The sequence below is a fragment of the Barbus barbus genome (assembly GCF_936440315.1).
Source record: "Barbus barbus genome assembly, chromosome: 14".
Lineage (NCBI taxonomy): Eukaryota > Metazoa > Chordata > Actinopteri > Cypriniformes > Cyprinidae > Barbus > Barbus barbus.
Window position 1 is genome coordinate 24,103,645 of NC_136742.1, and position 23,484 is coordinate 24,127,128.

The 23,484-nt window shown below is 37.4% G+C and overlaps 1 protein-coding gene across 3 annotated transcripts in view; it reads left to right on the plus strand.

Moving 5' to 3' along the window:
- Nucleotides 1-738: 738 nt before the first annotated feature.
- Nucleotides 739-23,484, plus strand: part of LOC306879806 (adhesion G-protein coupled receptor G6-like) — a 40,667-nt gene continuing 17,921 nt past the window's right edge. The window contains exons 1-11 of one of the 3 annotated variants that reach the window (XM_079432999.1): nt 739-1,032; nt 4,610-4,698; nt 9,776-10,129; nt 11,851-12,471; nt 13,857-13,898; nt 16,018-16,083; nt 17,196-17,264; nt 18,019-18,078; nt 18,183-18,224; nt 18,336-18,386; nt 18,810-18,851. In XM_079432999.1, the coding sequence (XP_079289125.1) occupies nt 1,031-1,032; nt 4,610-4,698; nt 9,776-10,129; nt 11,851-12,471; nt 13,857-13,898; nt 16,018-16,083; nt 17,196-17,264; nt 18,019-18,078; nt 18,183-18,224; nt 18,336-18,386; nt 18,810-18,851 (1,438 nt within the window). In that variant the 5' untranslated portion in view covers nt 739-1,030. The remainder of the gene's footprint in view (nt 1,033-4,609; nt 4,699-9,775; nt 10,130-11,850; nt 12,472-13,856; nt 13,899-16,017; nt 16,084-17,195; nt 17,265-18,018; nt 18,079-18,182; nt 18,225-18,335; nt 18,387-18,809; nt 18,852-23,484) is intronic. The other 2 variants (XM_079433001.1, XM_079433000.1) reach the window with 2 other exon arrangements.

Here is a 23,484-nt window from a genome sequence, read left to right on the forward strand (position 1 = left end):
TCGTAAACAGGAATTGGTTACAAGCACATAACCTGAGATTTCTGTAGAGCGTACTATTTGACCTGGATGTTGAAATGTAAGTGTCTGAGGTACATGCAAATACAGTTATCCGAATTGTAGTAACTATCTAACTGGAAGATCATCTCTGACGTTGAAAACAAAGTAGCCAGCATGGGTGACTGAGGACATGCTCATCTGTGCAATCCTTTTATAAGGTCTTTAACAAATGAATAATAAGTAATAGTTTGTTCATGAAAATATAATTAGAAAAATGACTGAATTCTATAGGCTATATTTAGTTTTTTTCTTTTCTGATTTATTTTAGTTTAACAGGTAATTTGTTTGCGTATAAAACAAATGGTGTGTGTAGGCCTATCCTATATATAATATTACATACGATTCTCTTTCTCCCGTTTGTAGATTTTTATATGCAGTTAGTTTAATATGTATATCTATATAATACCCTACATAATATATATAGTTTTTAAAAATCGTTCTCTTTTTCATTTTTTTTTTCTCTCTCACGTGTTTAGGCTACTGTACGTATAGTTAATATAATGTAGTTAATTAAAAAATATATATAACTTTATATATATATATATATATACATACATATACGTGTGTGTGTGCGTGCGTACCTGCGTGTGTAAAGTTAATTTAAAATTACACAAAAACAGCAAAGTATTCATCTATTTATTTATTTCTTCTTTTTGGGGTCTCCTCGGGATTTCTCTCACTGAAGGGTGGGGCTCTATTGAGAACTGCCTCCAGCGGTTGGACAAGCACAGTTTTGTCTAGTAAACTCTTGTTAACGCTTTACCCAGCATCTGTCTGCTCGGAGAACAGGTTCATCCAACAAAAATAGATAGTGCAATTAATTTAAAAATATCTCCGATGATGATATGTGTGTGATAATCACTGGCGTGGCGCGTGAAAGTTGATGGTGGGCTGCCTCTCAGAGTTTTCACAACTTGTTCAAACAGGAGGAGAGATATAATGCTTCTTCAACGAGACGAGCTTCAATGAAATCATGTAAGTGACTTTTTTACACGTTTCTTTGTGAAATTAGCCAAATGTTAGATATTCAGACTAAATCTTAAGTAAATTAATCTTGTGGTTTTCCCTCTTTAACTTTCGCTGACAATAAAGTGCTCTGATTAGTGGAAATATAATTTGACCACAAGATATTGATACGTTTTAATAAATGTTTCTAAAACTAATCCTAATAATAATACTATTAGAAACTGAGTGAGCTGTTAGACCGCTACGTGTTTTTATTTAGCCTATATTTTTTATTTATATATATTTTCTCTTATTTGAAACAACGTTGATATTCAAGAAGGTAATTTACTTTATAAATGGAAAGTGCATGTAGTCTTGTTTTATGTATGTATTGTGCGCATTATTTGTATTTTTCTTCTTTTATTTCGAGTGAAATATCCATAGCCCAAAAGAATGGGTGTCACATTACAATGTTGGTGGGCAGATAAATTGCTTATTGGACTTTTAGATGACCGCAAATAAAACTGTAAACAACTAAATGGTATTTAAAATGTCTACGTCTAAATTATAGCTTCCACTCATAGTCTGTCTCTCTCACTATAGTAAGCTGCCTGCCTACACAGCGTTTTTAGGCATCACAAACATTTGATGTACGACAGTCTACTTGATTTCAAGGCACAACCATGAAGTAGGTTAATGTGGAATTTCTTAGGTCATTAAATGAGATGAGCTCATGTCAGAGAAAAATGAGAGAATGATGAATATCCAATTTACCTGTAGTGTTGACAGCTGTGGTGTTTCTGAAGATAGTGAAGTAATTAAAAACTGTTAATGTACTTTTCAGTTACATCTAAGGTTTAGGTTTTCTAACTCAATAGTAGCTCATATTAATGCAAATTATTTTTATTTTGCATTATGAGAGTCTTAGCATTTTGAATACCAGAAGCGCCTGTTTCTGGTTTTCCAACTCATTTTTGCCATGATGAATCAAGTTCTTTATTCTGCTTGCACGGTCCCTTGAGTCGTTGACCCCATTTATGTGTATTTACATACGCTTAGGGGAGCATTCTGAACAATATTCATATGTTCCCTAATGTCATGTATTATGAATTGTATATGGTGGTCTAAATAAATGGCCTCATTCTGATCACTCATGCCAAATGCACCACCTTACAGAGATGATATGAGGATGTTTATTTAAGGCTGAAAAATATGTGGTAACATGATTTGTAACAATGATTTATGTCAGGGTGTTGACTTGCATTCCACTTAAATAAGATTCCCTTCTCGTTTCATGCCCTATTTAATGATTTTATTCCACAATTGTGACTTGCCTAATGAATGCTACTGATGGCATGTTGTGGTTGTTTAATAAAATATGAATTCAGGGCCCTGTCTATTGTCCTGCTGGCTAATTCTGCCTTCACTAAACTGCACTGTGGGCTGGAAATAGAGATCTCTATTATCTTTTGACAATGGTTGTTAAAATGAAACAAGATCTCGGGACCTCACACAGTATCTTGTAACTTCACACACTTCAAGTCTTGGCAACAAAAGCTTACAGACTATGTATTAACCATAGTATCAAATGAAGCGTTGCGATAATCTCATTAAAATATACTCCGTCTCAGATGGAGGGAATTTTCCATCCATTTATAATAATGAAGACATTTATCACCCTAATACTAATACAGATGAACAATGCCCAATTAAACAAATAATGTTTTTGGCAGAATAACTTACGAGGTCGCTAGTGGTTATCGTCTCCTGCTGGAATCTTCATTTTCCATAGACCTCAGATAATGACTCACCAGAAACTCGCCTTCTTAAAAGCAGATTTCAGATCAGGGGTTGTTTTTGTTGAAATCCAATTTCAAATTTTGCATCTTAATGTGGTTTGTAGTGAAAAGTCACAGATATGTGCAGTTGATTCTTCTGAGGTGGATGTGCAGATTGGTGCTACGTGCTACTCTTTACTCCTTGATTCATTAGGAGAATCCTTTGAAGAACTTTTTTCTCTAGTTCTTTAGAGAAACAGCTATGTTCTGATGTTTTAAAGAGCTTGGGAAAACAATACGCTGATCTGAATAACATTGATATTTATAGCTGTAACATCAGGACTCTCTTTTATCTTTAAAGAACCAGAACCAACTCAAGAACCCAAAAAAATTCCACAATAAAGGGGTTCTTTTTCTGAATCTGTGGTTCTACACTGAATCATCGAAGAGCCTTTATTTTCCATATTATTGCCAACTTCCCTTTCCAGTAAAGACCTAAAAGTCCTGTTGGAGTTTTTGCAGCTATTCAACAGTCTGTGACAAAAAGCTCTCAGAGGGACCATTTTAAAGTTGAAAACTGATGCTGATAGTGTCAGTAGCCTCTGCTAGAGCAGCACAATCTTTTTATGAAAGAATGAGAGCAGGGACTCCTGGGCAATGCTCCATACAGTCCATTCTGAAGGAATCTGAAGGACCAAAATAGTGATCCATGCAGGTTTTAGACTGCAATCATTGCTTTTAAGGGGATGCGGGGTAGGTTCTTTTGTACTGCACATCTCTTTTTGAACATGGATTGGCATTGGATGGTTAGTGTATAGTAGGGTTAATAATAGTTCAAAGGGATAGTTCACCCAAAAGTGAAAAAAATGTTCACGCTCATTTTGACGTTTCTTATGTGTAACACAAAAGAAAACCTTTTTCAAAAATGTCCCCGATTTTTGTCCGTACTATGAAAGTCAATGGAGTTCAATGTTGTTTAGACCTCACTGACTTTCAAAATAATTATTTTGTGTTCTATTTTACAGTCATGAGATTTTTTTTAAGGGGGTGATCTGTCTCTTTAAGACCGTAAACCGGCATTGTATTTTTAAGCATTATCATTTTCTTTTTTTAGATACTGGTTTTGTGTATAGCTAAATTGCTTTTTCAAGGTATCCTTCTGGTTAATTTAGCAGCTATGATATATATATTATATATATATTTTACATGCATGAACCGCTTTAATAGATAACACACTCTCTTATGGTTTTTTAGCCTCTGGTTTCCTGTCATTTCAAGTTTTGCTTTGTAAATAGTGGCGCACCCCTTTGTAAACCTCACCATCCGTGATATTTTTCAGCAAACTTATTATGGCTGACGTGGGAGCGCGATTAGTCATTATGTAACGGGGCAGCTTTTGCATGGCTGTGGTCACTGTTCTGACAAGAAAAAAATGGTTTCCATGCCACAAATACATAATTTAAACCTTCAAAGTTCTCCCAAATTATAGACGCATGAATAAAGATATTGTGCTCCTGCGTGTGGGTGAGAGTGAGAAAAGCTAATGCATGGTTTATGCCAGTTGCTGTGTATGAAGTGTTTTAAGTCAGTGACTAAGAAAACCAGAGACAACAATTCATGACGCTATTTGCATTTTTTTGCACAAATAAACTCGAATTTGTTTCCAAACATCCATCAAATAATGTTCCCGGCATTACGGCAATCCATTTAATGAAACCTCTAATGCAGTTGTGGTTTTTGTGTATTTACACTGTACTAAAATTACATGTAAGTAATAAATTGAATTGTGGTTTTGTTTTGAAATTTAATTTGCTAAATCTGATTGGCAGGATTTCGTTCATCAGTGGTAGGTGGTGGAGATGGAAGTTCCAGAATGCTCTCGCAGTTTTCCTGCTGCTGCTCTGCTTTTCCATCTCAGGTAATGGAGCTCTACAGTTATAAATGTAAAATGTAATAATGCAAATGTAAGCCATAGTTAAGTTCTAATCTGAGTTTATATGTATATTTATTGCATATCATGCCAATCAACATTGCTTCCATTTCATGAATGAATCTTTTCCCCTTTTTAATGTCTTTTTCATATTTTCAATTGACTTATTTCACTTTCTCTATTCATTTTATATATGTGATGTACATGTTTTAAACTCTCTCAGCTTCCTTACATTTGTTTAAATGACTTTCTTGCTCTATATCAAGCTTTTTTAATCACCTTTAACATGCTTTTGTTGTCCTTGTCCTAGTCACAACCAGTTATACATGAAAAATATCTCAAAGTCATAAAAATATTTTTTTTTTAAATGACGCCACAATCACTTTAGTTGTGAAGAAAGATCCTACATAAACTCCTCCATATATAAATAAAACAGGACCCAAGGGTGAGATCTGGCTCTGTCAGTGGTCTCACAGCATGCATTGATGGGCTGAACTGTTTACCGTGACTGCTTCTGTTTGTAGGCCAGTCATTACGCACAACATTTGCAGTTGTTTTTGTGCAGCTGACATAAACTTTGTTACGACAGTTTCTCCTGAGACCGAGGTATTATTCAGATGTGTTATTAATGATTTCAGAACCAAAAAAACATGGCCTTAACTGGCAGCTTGAATCCTTAATCGGCCTGTTGTTGCTGAATTTAAGTTCCCTGTGAGCTGCATATGAAAAGCATGTGTCTTTTTAATATTAGTCACATACCATGGCTCGCCTGATTTGTTCGTACTGTTATATTGGTCCAAGAAGGAACGTTTACAGTCTTTGGATGCCTGTCAGAAATGGTTTAGAGCAAAGATCAGATTTAATGCTGGGAATCAGCATCAGGGAAATTTCTAAAGCACTTTAATAGTTTAAACAACGGACAAGCGAGTGCTAAAACTCTTTCAAAACAAAGAAACTCGATTAATGTAAGCCACGGCAAAAACAAATAATGGAATAATCTTGTGCGGAGAAGGCCAAGAGCAATTTCGAATATCATTTTAGGACGTCCGCCTCTCGTAGGCATTCCAGACCTCACTTAAATCACGCCTAAATCAAATGTAGTTCAAACTTGGAAAATTCTTGATGAAAAAAATTGTTGATTAGATCTGATTTGTCACGTTCAGTAAACAGAGCACACAGACTCTCCATCCCAGACATGGAATCTGTACTGTCCTCGTGCAAGAGGTTGTCATTAAAACCAGATGTGATTATGGCCCATAGAGAGACCAACCCCTTTGTGCATAAGTTCACAATATGCTTTTGTTGCTTGTTTTCATATAGAAACCGCAAATGTACACACAACTTGTCACATGTTTGTTCTTGGATGCCCTTGTTTTTCTGCCATGCTTCATAAGCCAAGGAGCCATGGGTGTGTTTATAGAGTTAAATCTCACTGAATCCTTATAACAGCTGCTCCATGTTGATCAAGAGCAATGCAAAAAAAAGTGTACAAGTGATGGACTCAATTAAGGAACAGTTCCCCCAAAAATGAAAATAATATAATTTACTCACCCTCATGCCATTCCAAGCCCATGTTATTTTTTCTTGATTCCATTAAACACTAAATGAAATGCTGGGCAGAACATCTGAGCTGTTTTTCCCATACAATGAAAGCAGATTTCAAAGTTTATAATTCTATGATTTAAAATAAAAGTAGTCACATGTATATTTTAGTGCGAGAATTATTGTGGGATTATAGGGCATGTATCATGGACTACTTTATTGACCTTCACTTCATCAGCAGGCACTTCATAACAGTATTTTATTTTATTTGAAAAAGAAACATTCTGCCTTGCATCTCCTTTTCTTTTTCATGAAAGAAAAAAATAACAGGCATCTGTAATGACAGAAAGGTGACTAAATGATGACAGGATTCGCATGTTTGGGTGAACTGTTAATTGACCCTTGGCAGATGAATGCAGCACACCTGAGGTACAAAGACAGCAGGTAAACTGCCAGGAGAGTGAGAGAAATGAGACAGGATTAAAGCTTTCACAAAATGTGCCGCTGCTGAAAGGGCTATTTTTAATCTCCCAGGCCTTTTTAGCCTGAGATCCATGTATCTGGCATTCCATCTTTTGGCATCTTCCCTAAGCGCCCTTCTTCTAAAAGGACATTTTGAGATCAAAGCTCTCCTTTTCTCCTGTAAAATCATGCAGGCATTCTTTCATTGACCTTCATTTCATCAGCAGTCACTTCACAACACTGCGCAAATCCCATTTTATCACCAGTATTTTATTTTATTTTTTATTTTTTTTTATTGTTATCACTGTAGTGCAAAAAGTAGGTAGTAAGCCAGTGCCTTTTTGAGTTAAATACATTCTTAAACATTATTTTTATACGGTTTAAGTGTAATAAATTACATTGTTCCATCTCATGCAAAATTAATATATTGTAATATGTGTGAGAGATAATTATACCTTCAAAAAGATAACAGGGTTGACATTACAAATGACATGTATTACATTTCATTTTCAACACATTTAACGCTATTACACTCAGCACGTAGTGAAAGCTGAAATCAGCTATTCATTGTTAAGGATGTTTTTACACAAGTATATGAACGAAACAAATTGTACTTATTTTGAATGATCTCACTAGTGAGTAAATGACCTTTGAGTGGAGTGATCCTGTTTTGTACAGTTTGTGCAAATGAAATGTATTAAAAAAGGCAGATGACGTGTTCAGTTCCTCTGACACTCCACTGAGATGAACCCGTCCTGGGTGGGAACCAGGATCTGAGCAGCACACCATATATTGTGCCAGTTAGAGCTGTGGCTTCTGTAGCACAGTTAGTCGTGCCGCTTTTTACTGTGGCCCACTCCGACAGCTTTGCACACAACTATAAAACAGCAGGATATTCCAGTAGCGTGATTCCATCCAATAGTGATTTCAGCCTCTTTCTGCAAAACACTCACAGGCCACTTGTCAAAAGCTGATCCCATTCCTTGCTTGTTTAAACCCCAGGCATGATGGCGGAAAGAATGATCTTTTTCCCTCACCTCTTTACTTGTTTTTGCTGGACAACTGTGATGAATTTTCCACCGTTTTCTGTCCCAGGTGTGTCGATGGGGTCTTGTTTGTGGTGGGTTTTGTAGTGACCCAGTTCAGACTGGTCTGACATTCTGATTTGTTCGGTGTATTTGATCCTCCAGGAGGGACCAGGAGAATGCAAATGTGTAGAAACTTTAGCTTACACTCCATAAATACATTTATGTTGTTTGCATGTAGAGCCTGCTGGCTTTTTAATATGAAATAAAATAAAAAATGAGGTAGTTACATTTATAAAATCTATTTAGTTAAATTGTTTTACAGTTTACAACTTGCAGCGATACAGCCAACGATCGTTTTGCCTTGGAGCCATAACACATAATGTGCTATACTTTATTAAATTCAGAGTCACTCTCCAAAAGTAATTTTAATCACATATTTTGCCTTTTCTTGACTTATTTAGTTTAATTTAAATATGGGTTGAATGCTGGCACAGGGCTGTGGGAAACAAGCACAAGCAAAATATTCTTATAGTGTTATTCCATTAAGAAATTATCCGTTAATTTTGTACATTTATAAAACTTGACCTGAGGCACACAGTTACACTTCTGCAAGAAAATGTGTGTATATCGCTATTACGTATGTTAGTAATTTGTATCCTTTAAAGTTCATTCACATTTACCTTAGTGTATTTGGTCTGGACCTGACTTAGACATACTTAAGCTTAAAATGAATGATGGCTTTAAAATAAGCTAAAACAAGAAAATTTAGTTAGAAACAACTTCAACAACTTGAGATATATATATATATATATATTATTCCATACATATTTTATTCTGTAACTTTCTACCAAATTTGTTAGAGAGTGAACAAAGTTCATAATTTGCAACAGTAGCAATAATGTGCATTCATAGGTTTTCATAAAAAAAACATCTTTTGATTCTAGAAATGCTTTTAAATGTCTGATCACTTCGAAACCGAATCAGAAAAGAGAAACGTGTGTGGTTTTGGCTTCTTGACAGTGGTCTGAAATTCAGCCTTTATATCAACTGTCCACTCTGGTGAACACAAGGCATGTAATGACTCAGGTCTCTGAAGAGAGCGATCTCTATGGTTTTAGTTTGTGTCCCCTTAAACAGAAGATCATTTTCCCTTTCTAGGGTGAATGCCCTTTATCCTTCAGTTCTCATCATTAAAGTGCTTCAGCTTTATTGTTCCCCACCTGGAATCTGTGTAAAGCCATCAAATCCCATATTTCCTGTTTCTCCTGAGGTACAATGACTATACCTGCGAGTTTCAAACCAACTACTATGAATAAATTTTTTTATGGCCACTAGTGGACCTTTATTCTTGGATGTTTCATGCAAAGAGTTTTAAAATTTCATGCAACAATATCATGCAACAATATCGTTACTGTAAAGGAAAAATTGTTTCTGCAGAAAGAAAAAAAATCTCATGGAATATTATTTACTTACAGAGCACATAATAAATCATTGAAATTAGTTTGTCCTTTGACTGTTGGAATGGGTTATGAAATTTAACCCTCAGTAATGTTTGTTTACTTACATCAAGCTTGTCCTGAGGAAGCCACTGCATCTTGAGAAAGTTTAATTGCTCAGCGCTGCTCAATTTGCCAAAAAGTGCTGTGGTTTTTGCTTATGTGCTTTTCGGGACTGTATGAACAGCAGCCATTGTCTCTGAGTCAAGTTTATTTTTTTCCATTGAAGTCTTCACATTCGAGAGTTGCCTTGAAGGATCTTAAAGGATATGGTTGGTGACGCTAATCATAAGTCCATGAGATGGTTCAAGATTCTAGGTTGTCTTAATGGGATAATGGCTCCAGGACTCCAACAGTAACGTACCATATCTCGATCAAACTTGATATCTGTCTCTCTATCGTTCTGTCCTTGTCGATGCACTAACCCAATGGCTGTCTAAACGCATCTTTCTGTCACCTGACTCCTCTCCTGTCCTTGGCCTCTTCTAATACCTGTCCTTTGCGAGCTAAAGTGACATGTGACCTGTTTGCTTGCAGTAGCACAGAGCTGCCAGAGTAGCGGCAGCTGCAATGTGGTGCTCACCGACTCCCAGGGCTCTTTTACCTCCCCCTGCTACCCTAATGACTACCCACCCAGTCAGGCCTGCAAGTGGACCATACAGGCCCCGACCGGCTTTATAGTGCAGATCACCTTCCTAGATTTTGAGCTCGAGGAAGCGCACGGCTGCATCTATGACCGCATCGTCATCAGCACTGGCACGAGCGATGCCAAATTTTGCGGCTTAACACCCAATGGACTAACTCTCAACTCCAGTGGCAATGTGATGGAGATTTCCTTTAACTCAGACTTTAGTGTCCAAAAGAAAGGCTTCCATATCAGTTACAAGCAAGGTATGTTTATTGCATGGCAAGCTCTTCACAGCATATTTATTTAAGATATTTTAATTTATAATTTTTTATCATTCATGATTGATTTTAAGGAATCATTTAATTTATTCATATTTATTTCATAATGTTTTTTATCCTGTTATGATTTATTGGATGCCATTAATTATGTTTTGTGGCTTAAAAAAACAAAACAGATAACCTTTCCCCTCAAACGTGACATCGAAAGTGGTGTTTTAATGTAGTGAATAAACATCAGACGTCACAGACAGCGGTAATATCAAGATTATGTTGCTGAACTCTATCGCTCCGTTTCATATCACAGCTGCTCACATCATATTGCTTTGCCTTTCACGCTATCAATATCATCTCATTGAGTTTAATTATTTAACTATATTGAGTTATTTATTCAGCACTTCTCTCATTCTGTCAACAAGAGTTTTCAGCCTGCAAAGTATTTTAATCAATGTTTTTTTTCTTGTTTTTTCAGAAAAAAATTACTAATTTATTTATTGATTTTTCTGACCTAAAAAGGCTAGTTTTCAGATAATATATATTACATTAAGTTTATATTTCATGCCCACTGGTTGTAGTTTTTGCATCTTTTTCATAAATGAATGGATGCCTGTTTTTGGAACAGAGTGATGTGAACATTGTGGGGTGGGGTGGAGTTGGGGGCTTGAAGAAATATTTATTTTTATTATCAATGTTGAAAACGGTTTGTAATTTCTGGTAGTATAAGGTAAAGTGTAAAATAATACATTTTTAAAAAAGTGTCTTTTTAACTCTGAGGTGAAAACAATAAACTAAAATGTAAAAGTGTTATATTGGTTACATGATTTTTGTAGAATTTTTTTAAATACAGAAAGAGTTTGGGAAGTCAAACATTGTATTTATTTAGGGTTATAATTCTTTTTATGAACAAAACTACAAATTCCTAGGTGTAGGCTTATTATCGGGCAACAAGGGCGCCTGTATAAATTGACGGACACAGTTATGTTCAATGGAAAAGCACACACTCCTCTAAAAGAAATAACAACCTGCAAACATAACCTTTGTTATGAAGTCAGACAGGTGTGAAGGTTCCCGTTAGTACCCAGTAGCTTACAGATTTAGACACTGTATTTTCTATTACCTTCCCAGTGAAACAGGATTGAAATGAAACACCTTTGAGATCAAGCTCATTAGTGTTTAGTGTTCAGCAAACCCGTTGCTTGTTCTGTGATCAATAGCGTCAGATGTCTGGTTATGTCAAAAAGCATCATGAACATAGAGTGCAGGGATCTAATAGTACAACTGGAGGTGTATTTTTCCATTCCAAATTGCTTGTGGTTTTTATTGTGAGACGGCCAACAGACACAAACTTCCGCCAATTTAAATGAAATGTGTCAGCAAATCTGACTTAAAAGAGGTGTTTTAACATGTGCAAAAGAATATGATTGTACGGTTTGGAAGAAGTTTAATAAGCTTGTCTTAGAGTGATTACTTAATATAATGTTCCTGACAAACTTGGATGATTTCAGACATTAATGTTTCTCTTCTTTTCTCATGTGTGTATAATGAAACATTTACTCTATATTAGCTGATTCTCATTTGAATTTAGTCTGTGTTGTACCGTTTAACCAGTTTGGAGATCATAAAGAGGTTTGAATGAACCATTTTCTATTCCACAATAAGTGCATGCATTTGTGTCATATTTTAAGATCTAATGTTTTTCACTCTTGCAGTGGCAGTGGCACTGAGGAACCAGAAGGTCACAATGCCAAAAAGCAGCAAGAATGTAGTGAGAGTGGCCAATTCAGTCTCCATTCCAGTTCTCACTGCGTTCACTGTGTGCTTTGAGATCGCCCGTACAGCACAGAAAAGTACAGAGACCATATTTACCTTGTCTAATGCTGATGGCACATCCATTTTGGCATTTGAGAAGACAGGCAGAGGCATGGAGCTGTTCATCGACGGTTCCTACTGCTCTGTAAACGACCTGCTCACCAGCTCAGACATCACATCCAGCATGACGCCCATCTGCCTCACCTGGACCAAGTCCACCGGCCTTGTGGCAGTGTACTTTGGAGGCCACTATCGAGCCAAAACCTGCGCAGCCTCTCAGGTTTACACCTTGCAGAGTGGGGGAATCCTCCAGCTTGCAGGAAAAGGGTCAAGCTCGGTCAGTGTGGATGATCAGAATTTGGATGGCTTCATGTACAATTTCCGATTGTGGGATTACGCCATGCCCTACTCTGAGCTGTCTGTCCTCACCTGTGATGTCGAGGGAAACGTCATTGACTGGGATCATCACTTCTGGACTATCCCAGGCAGTTACACACAGACCGACAGCACTCTCAGCTGTAGTGAGTATACGGTTTCAGTTCTATTGTGCAGAAGCTGGTTTATTATGGATTGATAATAAACGAAAGAGATTAAATTGTTAAAAACACATTCAGAGGTGGTCACAGACTGACCGTATTCAACAAAGATGTGCATGCTAAATGTTGTTTTGTTAAGTCTATACAACCACACAAATAATATGTAAGTGTTGTTTTCCATTTTACATAAATAAATGTCATTGTATCACACTGGAATGCAAGGTGAAAATGCAATACAGCTGAAGGGTATATTGTAAATATAAATGGATGTTAATGCCAAGTTTAAAGGGGCCCATTCCTTGTGCACTTTCTGATCAACTAAAAATTTAGAATCTTGAGAACCATTTCTTATCCCGCTACCTTAAACTTTTAAAGTCCTTCAAATGCCCTCCAACTCTCAGCGCAGAGGAATGAGCTTTGGGTGGAATAGAGGAAAAGCAGGCATGACTCACATGCATAACAAGCCTCACCAGGGACTGCTTTCTTCCACTTAGTTAGGTTCCTGAAACTCTAGATGCCCAGCACAGCTTGGGTCAGAAGCCCATGGAAAAAAGTGTCGCTTCAAACTATGGCGCCTCTGATCAAAAGCATTAACTCACTTAGTAACGTTCTGTGCCCCAAGACAGATAAAGCCATACGTCCTGTGTGAATATTTGTCTGTGTTAGTCTTGGAAGTTGGAATTATAATTGGAATTCATTAGCAACACATTGTCTTTTTATGTTAATATACAGTGGGCATCAAAGCTCTGGAAATGCTTCTCTTTTTTGACAGTTTCTCCATTGCAGATTTTATTATTAACATGAAAAAAGTATGAGTAAAAAGTTTAATTGAAAACATACATGAATGTCTTATTTGATTTGTCCCCTTTTTGCTTTGCTTTGCTTTGTGCATCACAAATTTGCTTTCTTATAAAGAAATTAACTAGTGCAGAATCTAACATGTTTCTGTTTAGCCTGCAAAGTAATTTTTTTTCCTAGTAAAACATCTTTAAAAGAAAATTAATTTGCTTGAGAGGTAAAATTGTGTATTGTAACAAGCATGAATGTTTTGTTTGATTTGTCCTACTTTTGCTGACAACCAAAATTATTTTTGCTGAAATCTTTTTTTCTTCTTTGTTTTACATTTATTTTAGTATTTTATAAAAAAAAAAAAAAAACTATTTGGCCCAAAGTTTAATTGGATGTTGAATCCAAGGTTTTCAATGTGGACTTCCACTGTTTACTTGTATATAACTTGATTAATGTTTTCAAAGCTTTTTAATTATCTGTCCATTTCAAAGCATGAACTTCCTTTGATAGATACTGTATGCAATTTACATACATATCCCTGTAGTTTGTAAAGGCAACTAATTTCTCATCTTCTTTTGCAGTCTGTTACCCAAATTGCATTCACTTAACAGCTTCAACTAGTGGTGAGTGTACTGCTAACATGCCTAATATGTGCGTAATTGCTTGCTTTGAGCTGTGAAGGTCATGCATGATGCGTACACAAAATCATTCAACGTGTGGCTGTACCTATAGATGCTTTTTGCACAGTGTATAGTGTATTTTCTGTGAATTTTCTTACTGACGGGCATTTGGAAGGCAGATGCTTATTGGCATATACTTATGTTTACTCGCATGTCGTTTCAAACCGGTATGACTTTCTGTACTTTCTGGTTAATTTCCAATATTTCACTGGTTGCTTCAAGCTTCATAAAGAATGCAAAAGCACCATAAGAAATGTCAGCACATCTGGAGTCAGTATATCATCTTTGTGAATTTTAAGTTATTATTCACTGAAAATCTTAAATTCTGATTCCTTCATGAATTATATGTCTTTATGATATGTTAATGATGCCTTTTTCATTTTGGAGCGTCGTTATTTTGAAAAGAGTGACCAGAATATTTTTAGAAATGTACCTTTTTGGTACTCTACTAAAGAAAGTCATACAGGTTTGAGGCGAAATGAGGGTGAATACATTAACTACCCCTTTAAAACATTCTTTTGTTCCATTCATTCATTTAGAATTTTTGCCATTTCAGTGTTAGACCTATTCCAGGGCATTTTTGCTTTTAGCTAGCTTTTTTTTTTTTTTTTTTTGACCTTGACAGGAGCAGTGCAAGACCCCCTCAGCCCTCTGCAGACAGTTAGACGCTGGAACCTATGACACATAACTATTTCCTTTGCTCAGTTACAACCAGCTGTGCTTATGATGTTGGCATAAAGTCAAGAGGCCCGTGAAGTTGAGCCCCGAGCAAAACTAATGCTGTCACTAATAAGCATGCTTTTAAAATGCTACCCTCCCCTGTCTTTCCATTGGCTACTCATGTGATTCCCTCTCATCCTTTGACAAAACCAGTGGGAGACGGCGATCCCACCTTGCATGGAAATGCAGCAGAGGAGCCTGTCCTTAGAACAGCTGAGGTTTTTTCCCCTCAGCCTGCCTTTTAACACTGAACTTCAGGATGATCAGAGACTCTGCGCTATAACACTAGGCAGTTAAAGTTACCCTGCTACTTCATTCCTATGATGTACAATGGATTAGTTCCTCTGTGTAGTTTGACACCTGAATCAAATCATCTTTTTCACAAATGGCTTGTGCTCAGAGCTTAAGTCAGAGTTACATTGTATTTGAAAATGTCAAAATAATCAGCTTTTGTTGGAACCAATAGCATTTTGATTTGCATGTAGTAAATCCTTTAGCCATCTTAAAAGGTGAAAAATATCAAACAGATCTGGGAAAACCTTTAAAACTTTGGTCCGTGCAAAAGGTTTATTGACTAGACTTTTGGTCATTGCTCCAATCCTCAGCTATGCTCGGATGAGGATTTCATTGACTAAAGCTTAACCAATAGATTTGGATTGCAAGTTGAGGTTTTGCTTTTGCAGATTGCCTGGCTTTTAAATTATTTTCAAGATTTGGTGTCTTCATGCGTTCAAGCATGTTGTTTAGACACAGCTTGAGCTTTATGTCAACAGAAAGATTTGAAAAGCAAAACAAGATGCAATTTGGTATTTCAGACACCCCTAATGGATTTGTGTTGAGAAAAGGTGGTATTCCTGGGCCTCGGTCAAACCAGCCTGCAGAACATTTCTGTCATTCAACTGTGGCAAATTATTAAATTCCACCTTTGAGTTGCTGATGTTCAAGTTTCAGTGTGGACATTTTGAGGTCACATTCCATTGTCAAATCCCAGAGGAGTGCTGGGAAATGTATGACACTTTTACGATCCAAATCTTGTCCTAAGGTAGACTTGAATTTCTATTTATGGATGTAAGAGAGAGAATGAATATATTTGACGGTGCTTTGGGAATGTCCAAGTCTGTCCATCTCAAACTTGATTCATTTTAGATGTATTTTTGTGACTTTGTGCAGCATTTAGATTTTATAGATATTTTCTTGAATTTTGAATATAATGAGTTTTCTCAGTGTAAACATGAGGCATTCTCATGCTGGCTATTTATTTAGTTTCACTTTAGAACGGTTTATTTTTCAAACATTTCATTTGTTATAAAATGTCAAATGATAATTTTCTAATCTTTCTTAGGCACTGCCATAGCAACTCTTTCCCCGGGAACCACAGGTTGTGCTTCCCCTGGACTTGGCTGCCCAGGTAGGAAGAAATATCCTAATTATAACTTTTCTTAGTTGAACACATTACTCAAAACATGTTTTACTAGATTTATAAACAAATATTGTCTCGTCAAAGTCTTTACCTTTTTGACTCATTTATGACTTTGCTGATTAACATTATTCCTTTGTCTCTTAATTTCATTGCTAGTTTTAACATTAAAGAGTTTGACATACAAACATTTTCCTTGAAAATTATATCTAATACTTAATTGGCAAGTCTTAGTACTTGCGTAAGCATGACAAACAAACACCAGCTTGCCTTCTGCTCATTAAGACACCCATGAAGTAAATTGGTGGCCAGTAAACATTTATCATCATCTGGGAGCCATGAGAATCCTCAGGCCTCCTGTCCATAGTAATGTCCATTAAAGGTCATTGTCCCATGCTCCTTTCCCTCTGGTCTACTGAAATTTCATTGCATAATATTCATTCCCATGAAGTACAAAAATGGCATATTCATGCCTGGAGATTTGACGAGCTTTCAATAAAGTTAGTCTTCTGGTTGAGAAATAAACTTTAATTAACATCACTCGTCACTGAACTATTATTGTCGCCATCATTTTTTTAATGTATCATGTTTGCAGAAGCAACCTATCATGGAGCAAAAATATCTTTAGATAGAATCAGGGGTAACTTCTAAATAATTTCCTCTTTGAAATTTCACAATGATTAATTACATATTAATCTGTGGCTGTCATATCTTAGGGAAAAAAGCATTAAAAAAGTGACTGTATGTATTTCTCAGTATATACAAGGTAGAATTTGACCTATTGGGTGTTTATAGAAAATGACTAGAAATTTGTGAGGAAAACATGAGAACTACCAAGAAAACATTTCCCTTTTCATTCACGTGTGACTCAGCAAGGGAAGTTAAAAACAATCATCTGTTGCCCAATTTTTCTTGCCGTTAAATTGTTTTAGAACATGTCATGTTTCTAATTTTTGGTTATTCTCTTTTTTCCCATATTCATCTCATGCTATGCTTGTAATGCACACAACTGTTCATTTGCTCCACCAGTTGTTCTTGCGTTTTTGGTTTCACTCTAACCTCCATTTAATGCCAGTGTGCCCTTCTTCCATCCCTGCCACCAGCAACATTAACTGTTACCACCGCATCCATTGCCACCACTAACATGATTCCTATTAATGCAACAACCCATGGTAAGCATTCCCATCTGCCTTCTCATCATTTTATGCCTGTGTTCCCTTTGTTTCATGAGGGTAATGTCTTTTGCCTAATGCAGAACAGGTGGTGGTCAACGTATTTGGAGAACATCGTTATTAACTGCGAAAGTAATAAAAAAAAAAAGAAGATGTTTTAATAGTGGCTGTGTTCCAGAATTTTGAATGCTTTTTTTCAAATGCTCAAAAGTAGATTTGAAAAAAAGCAAATGAGAATAGTTGCTTTATGTGGTGGGTTGGTTGAATCGGAGCACTCTACTGATAATGTCCCTAGTTTTTTTTAAAAAAACATCATTCAGAATGGCTTAAAGTAAGCAAGTCTTTTTGGTTGAAATGCTAATTTCTGTCATATTGTCAAGTGATTTAAAAGTTAGTAAACAGTATCTTTCATCTTTTTTTTTCTTCTTTTGTTCCAGCACCAAATAATGTAGCAACAATGCAGTTTGTCTAAATTTAAATAGATGCCATATGGGGCAGTTTACTTTTAATAACTGGGGATAGTTTCCTCAAAAATGAAAATTCTGTCATCATTTATTCATCCTTGTGTTGTTTAAACGATGACAAAAATTTGTTATATGCCATCTATTTCTTCACTGGTATATTCCAAGTCAAATATATATCTACATTTTTAAAATAATGTTATGAAGCAGATTACCCAGTAGATGTTAGTTTTATCATTTTAAAGATGGATGAATTTCAGTAGAGCTCATTATCTCTGTATTTTCTTCATCAGCTCTTACTACTACTCTTTCATACACATCTACTTCTAGCATGCCTCTAACCACAACTTCTGGTAAGCACATATCTAGGTTTCCTACTGTTTATATTCTGTTCAATGAGGTATGATAAATGCCCTCACTAATACATGTGCGTGGCTCTGCTTTGTACCAACGCTAGCTCTACTCACACCAACTACTAGCGCTAAAACAACAACTACTGGTAAGCTAACAGTTACTGAGTAAAAGATTTAGCCATTAATATACATGTATGCTATGTTTCATATTGCCTTACTAACCAAACCTATAACATGTCTGTGTGTGCCATCATTAGCACCAACTACATCACCTTTAATTCAATCTAACCCGCCACCCTTCAACCCTGGTAAGACATCACTTCTACAAAAGATGTATTATCAAATGCCAATTTTATTAGCTAAATTACTCAGAATTGTCTAGAATCTGCTTTTACATCCATTTGATTGTATGTTTCCAAGACCTAATTATTTTAACAGATTTGATGTACTGTAAGACTAGATATATGTGAAATGTTTGTAGCATTTGGACACTTAATGTGCTGTTACCTGCAATATATAAAAAAAATCATTTGGATAACATAGTTCAACATTGTTTTGACAGAGACCTTGAATTGCCCAACATAGATAAAAATAAACAAAAATGGCCAATAAACAGAAAAAATTAGCATGGCAGTATATGGACCCTTGTCTCATGTCCTCATGCATAGCTTTACTCTATGTGTGTTCATTTACCCATTCATCAGTCATTTAATCCATTCATTCATCTGCAGCTGCTGCTACTAACTCACCTCTGTCCAACCGCAAAACCAATGGTAAGCCAAACCTGTTATCTCATGCCATAAATGGCTTGCTTGTGCTTACCAGGGGATGTCACTGCTAAACTTTCATTTGTATGGGCAGAATGGGAACTGCTAGCTTGTTTAAATGGGAATGGGAATTAAAACGATTGGTTAATTGCTCTGAAATTTTCTGGGTGCAGATGAAAGGCCTCATACCTATTTTTTATGCATGTTTTGTATTCTTATGGAATATTAGAATTTTCAGAATTAATTGTATAAATAAACACTATTCTTACTCTAATTTGTCAAGTGTGTACTGTGATTAGCTTGTTTTTTTGTTGTTGTTTTGTTTTCACTTTGGACTTGACTTCTACCTCCTGTATGTATCTGTCAAAATCTTGAAAGCTTTTTGTATTTTTTTCAAGTCTTAGCTGTCTTTAAACACTTACCTTCGGTCTTCTCTTTCATTGCATATTCTTAAATTCCCTAAATGTGTTCAACTTTCCTGGCAGCCAACCAACAGTTCTCTACTGTTCTCTTGCTTTTAGCAAAGCTACATTTCAAAATTAACTACCATTCTTATTCTTTTACTTTGTGCATAGCACTCTGTGTACTCCAATATAATCTATTTTATAATTAATGGCTTATTTATGATGCTAATATTATCTTTCTATCCTTTACTCTGCCCTAACATTAGCATTGCTTTCCAGACAGATTTACTGAAATCCTGTGTTTCATGCTTCTTTCACAGTCACCAGCAATGTGTTAATGACTGGATTATGTTTGTGCTTTATTTCAAACAGTCATTGTGCTAACTTCTATATTGTTTTTTAGAATGTTTTTTTTTTTCCAGGTTGTTTTTCCAGTATATTGTTCTGTTGTATGGTGTACTGTATATCTGCAAAGATAAATAATAGCCTGTTCTGATCTCTTCATTTTTACCAAATCCGGGATCCTCTGCTAAATAATTGAGCTGGAGCAGAAAAAGAGAGGGCTGCATTTTTGTGGTCACTACTGCGGTTTACTCCTCATGCTGAGACTCCGTCCACTAGCTCTCCCCCTGCTAGGCCTCTTGTTGCTCCTGCACCCCGGGGCCCCAAAACATCACTCGGCTTCATCTCCACACCCCTCATCTGGCCCGTGAGGAAGAAAGTTGAGGCTGCCGTGACTCGACCACACAAACGTCCCGCCATCCATCTGACTAAGCCGCCTGCACAACCGACAATAAGCATGACGAATGAATCCCACTTGCCGAAAACATCCACAGTGGCCCCCCTTGCCAAGAAAACAGACTCTACAAGCATGAGGCCAGCCTATTCCCAGGTGAAGCCTCCGTGGCAATCAGACGCTCACAATCAGAGTGAAGAATTTGAGTCTTTCCAGGTGCCATCACACAGTAATCGTAAGAACAAGCCACTAGCTCCCCAACTGGTCCTGAGCGATAGTGACAAGAACAGCACGGAGATACCGGAGTACCCATCTGGTTTTGGCCCGGAGGTGTTTTTTTACGACATTGACTTGGATGATGAAGTCTTCAGCCTGTTCAACTTTGATTCCACCTACTCCCTGGATGAAAGCTTGGCCACTGTCATCCCCCATAATACGTCTTTCTTAGAGGTAGAAAGTGTGCCTACTGTCAACACCACGACTTTTGGACCTATGAGACAGGCTGTTAGCAAACAGGAACATTTACACAGTCAGTCAGACCTTAGTTTACCCTGGGCTATGTCAGAGCTGGCACAGGTCTCTGAGCAGCAGGAGACATACGGCAGCTGGACACTTATCCCATCTCCCACCATGTCTCCGGGAGGAACAGGTGTGCAAATGATCCAGCTTGAGCTCAAGAGTCTCTCTGACCAAACAGCAGAATGGCCAGAGCGGTCGCCCACACAACTTGTGGATATAAAGCTAACAAGCACTTTGCCTTGGGGCCTCTCGGAGGCAACTGCCATCGAGAACACCTTTAAAGAGGTGCATCTCGGTCAGAAAAAGTCCATAGTCGAGCCCACAATGGTTGCTCATGACCAGGTGGAGACTTTAGTAGAGGGTTATGGCAGGACAAGTTTTAGAGAACCTGAGTTCAGTCTTACTGATACCACCCCTTCCTATTTTTCATCAACCTCCCAACAGAGCTCTTTCAACAATCTCCCTGATCAAACTATTTTACTCATAGAGCCTTTGGCAGCGAGCCCTCGCGTTCCGCAAGGCAGCTATTCCCTTACAACAGAGACACTTGTTATCTCCTCTCTCGCTTCTTCTCATAGTGTCGAGCCGGTGGCTGGACTGCTTATGGATTCAACCCGCAGCGCTGCCACTCTTATTGAGCCCCTGAATTCGATGCCTACTGCAGGGGTTCAAAGTGACTCCTTAATGATAGAGGCCATCAGACCGAGTCTGTTGTCTTCTTCGCCTCACACTGATGTTTACCCATCTCTGACACCTGGCTCAGCCCAAAGTCTCTTTATCTCTGATGCCAAAAACAACGCTGACCTGGTTTTACCCTCAATGAACAATCAATTCATCCTCTCTGAAAACCCACAAGCTGCTGACTCCAGCCAATTCCCAACTCGCAGTGTTCTCACTGTGTATCCAGGCATCATTTCTACGTCAATAGTGGGCAGCCAGTCCAAATTAGATTCACCTCTGGCGCTAGAGCCGTCGCGTGTAAACAGATTGCCAGAGACCCTTTTCAGAGGCTTAAGCAGGCAAGGCGATGTTAATCCTTCAGAGGCTGATCTGAGGGACTTGTCACATATGCCTCATATTTCTGTCCGCGCAAGTTCAGAATTACCATACGGTACTGCTGTGGCCCTGACAGACGAATGGAGAGGTGCTCAGTCTTCACCCCTTAATTCAGATTCCCAAATGAAAGTGGAGAAGATAGATGTGTTGCCCACATTCAGTTTGCCCTCCCACAACATTTTTGACTTCGGCTCAGAACATGGCATGATTACATCAGCATGGTTGGACTACTACAAAGCCAATTGGGAGAGTTCTCAAATTTCATCAACTGAAATATTTCCCTCGATTTTGTTCAATTCAATAAGTAAGAATGGACCAGATGAGGCCTCACCTTATGAAACCAAATTCAGGGATCAATCAGAGACAATGGACATTTCTAACTTCATAGACCCTGGCAATGTCCTTGCTTCTCAGTCTAAAGGAGAGGTTTATCATGATGGATTTGTTATTTCTGGTGCAAATGGTCGAGAAAGTCCAAGCCACAAATACATTGAAGCCACAACTACCACATGGTTTCTCAACACAACATCTTCTCTAAATGTCTCAGAAGTCTCTAAGTCATTTAACAAAAACAGCCCACGTGACTCTGTTGATTCACATAGTAATTTTGCAAACGTGACCACTGTGAGCCATTCAAACACTATTCAAGACTATGAATTGTTTAGAACAGATATACACACATTTGAATCATTGTCAGCTCCTTTGCAAATGACTATAACTGGTGCAGATCTCTCATCTCAGACCCTGCCAGACCCTGCTTTTCATCAGTTTTCCACCTTTACAAGCAGCATGCCATCAGAACTTGCCTCCGTTCCAGTCATCCAACCCTCAAAATCAATGGACATCTCAAGCAGCCACAGTAAAGACCTGCTGGACACTAAACATGTCCACTCCTCAACAACAATGCGGCCATTTTGGGCCAAGAATGAATCAGCAAACCCCTCCAGTCATAGCCACAATGCGATCGTTGTTCAGCCCGCCACCACAGATAGCGAGACGCATCCGTCTCTAGCTATTGATGGCCAGTCTTTTGTCCGCACAAATGGCACGGTCGACACCCCAACCAACGGAGTCAGTGCCGGTTTTGGATCTGTGCATACTAGTGCCACCAATGGGACCACTACAGACCCTCATGAACTGGCCCCATGTCCATGTAAAGCTCCCTTTCATATTACATGTCTGTGTGGACTTTCAACCGGGAACAGTATGTTTTCCAATAACAATCTAGACCTTAGAAAGAGAGATAGCTTCTTTTATTGCTGAATCTTGACTTTCTGAGCAAGTGATCATAGAATGATGGTTGTTCAATTTGGGGGGGAAATCAGTCTTCTTGGTGTTCAAATTAAATTTTTTTGATTCCATGTGATTTACTAGAATTAGTAAGATATTAACAATAGCCAGTTCTGACAATCACCGAGTTTCTACGCTCTTCATGTACTGGCAGTTACTTGCTCACTCAAATTGAGTGCATAGGTCTCTTGTAATTATCCAGATTTGTATCATTCTTCCTTCTTAGGAGACTGCTTTATTTAATGATTTATTTTACACTGAACTGTTCAGCCTGACTTTCAATAATGTTCACTCTGATGATTTTGAGAGACTACCTGGAGTGCAGAGTAAAACTACAATGTTATCTAAGGAAGCTTTCTCATATTTTCAATTTGTGGAAATAAGTTTTTACATTTTGTTTTTTTATTAGGAGTCTCCTAAGAAAGTCTTGGCATGGTGTAGTTAAGCATTATAAAGTAGTCCAGCACTAACAACTCAAGATACATGAGAGCCATCTTGTGATAGAAGTGCAGCATAGCAGTAGATCTGAAAACCAGGATTTTTTTTACTGCAAGATCTTCTATACTAAATTAGTTTTAACAACACTTGGGATCAATTTGAATTAGAAGACCTATCTTGAGAACACATTTGTTTC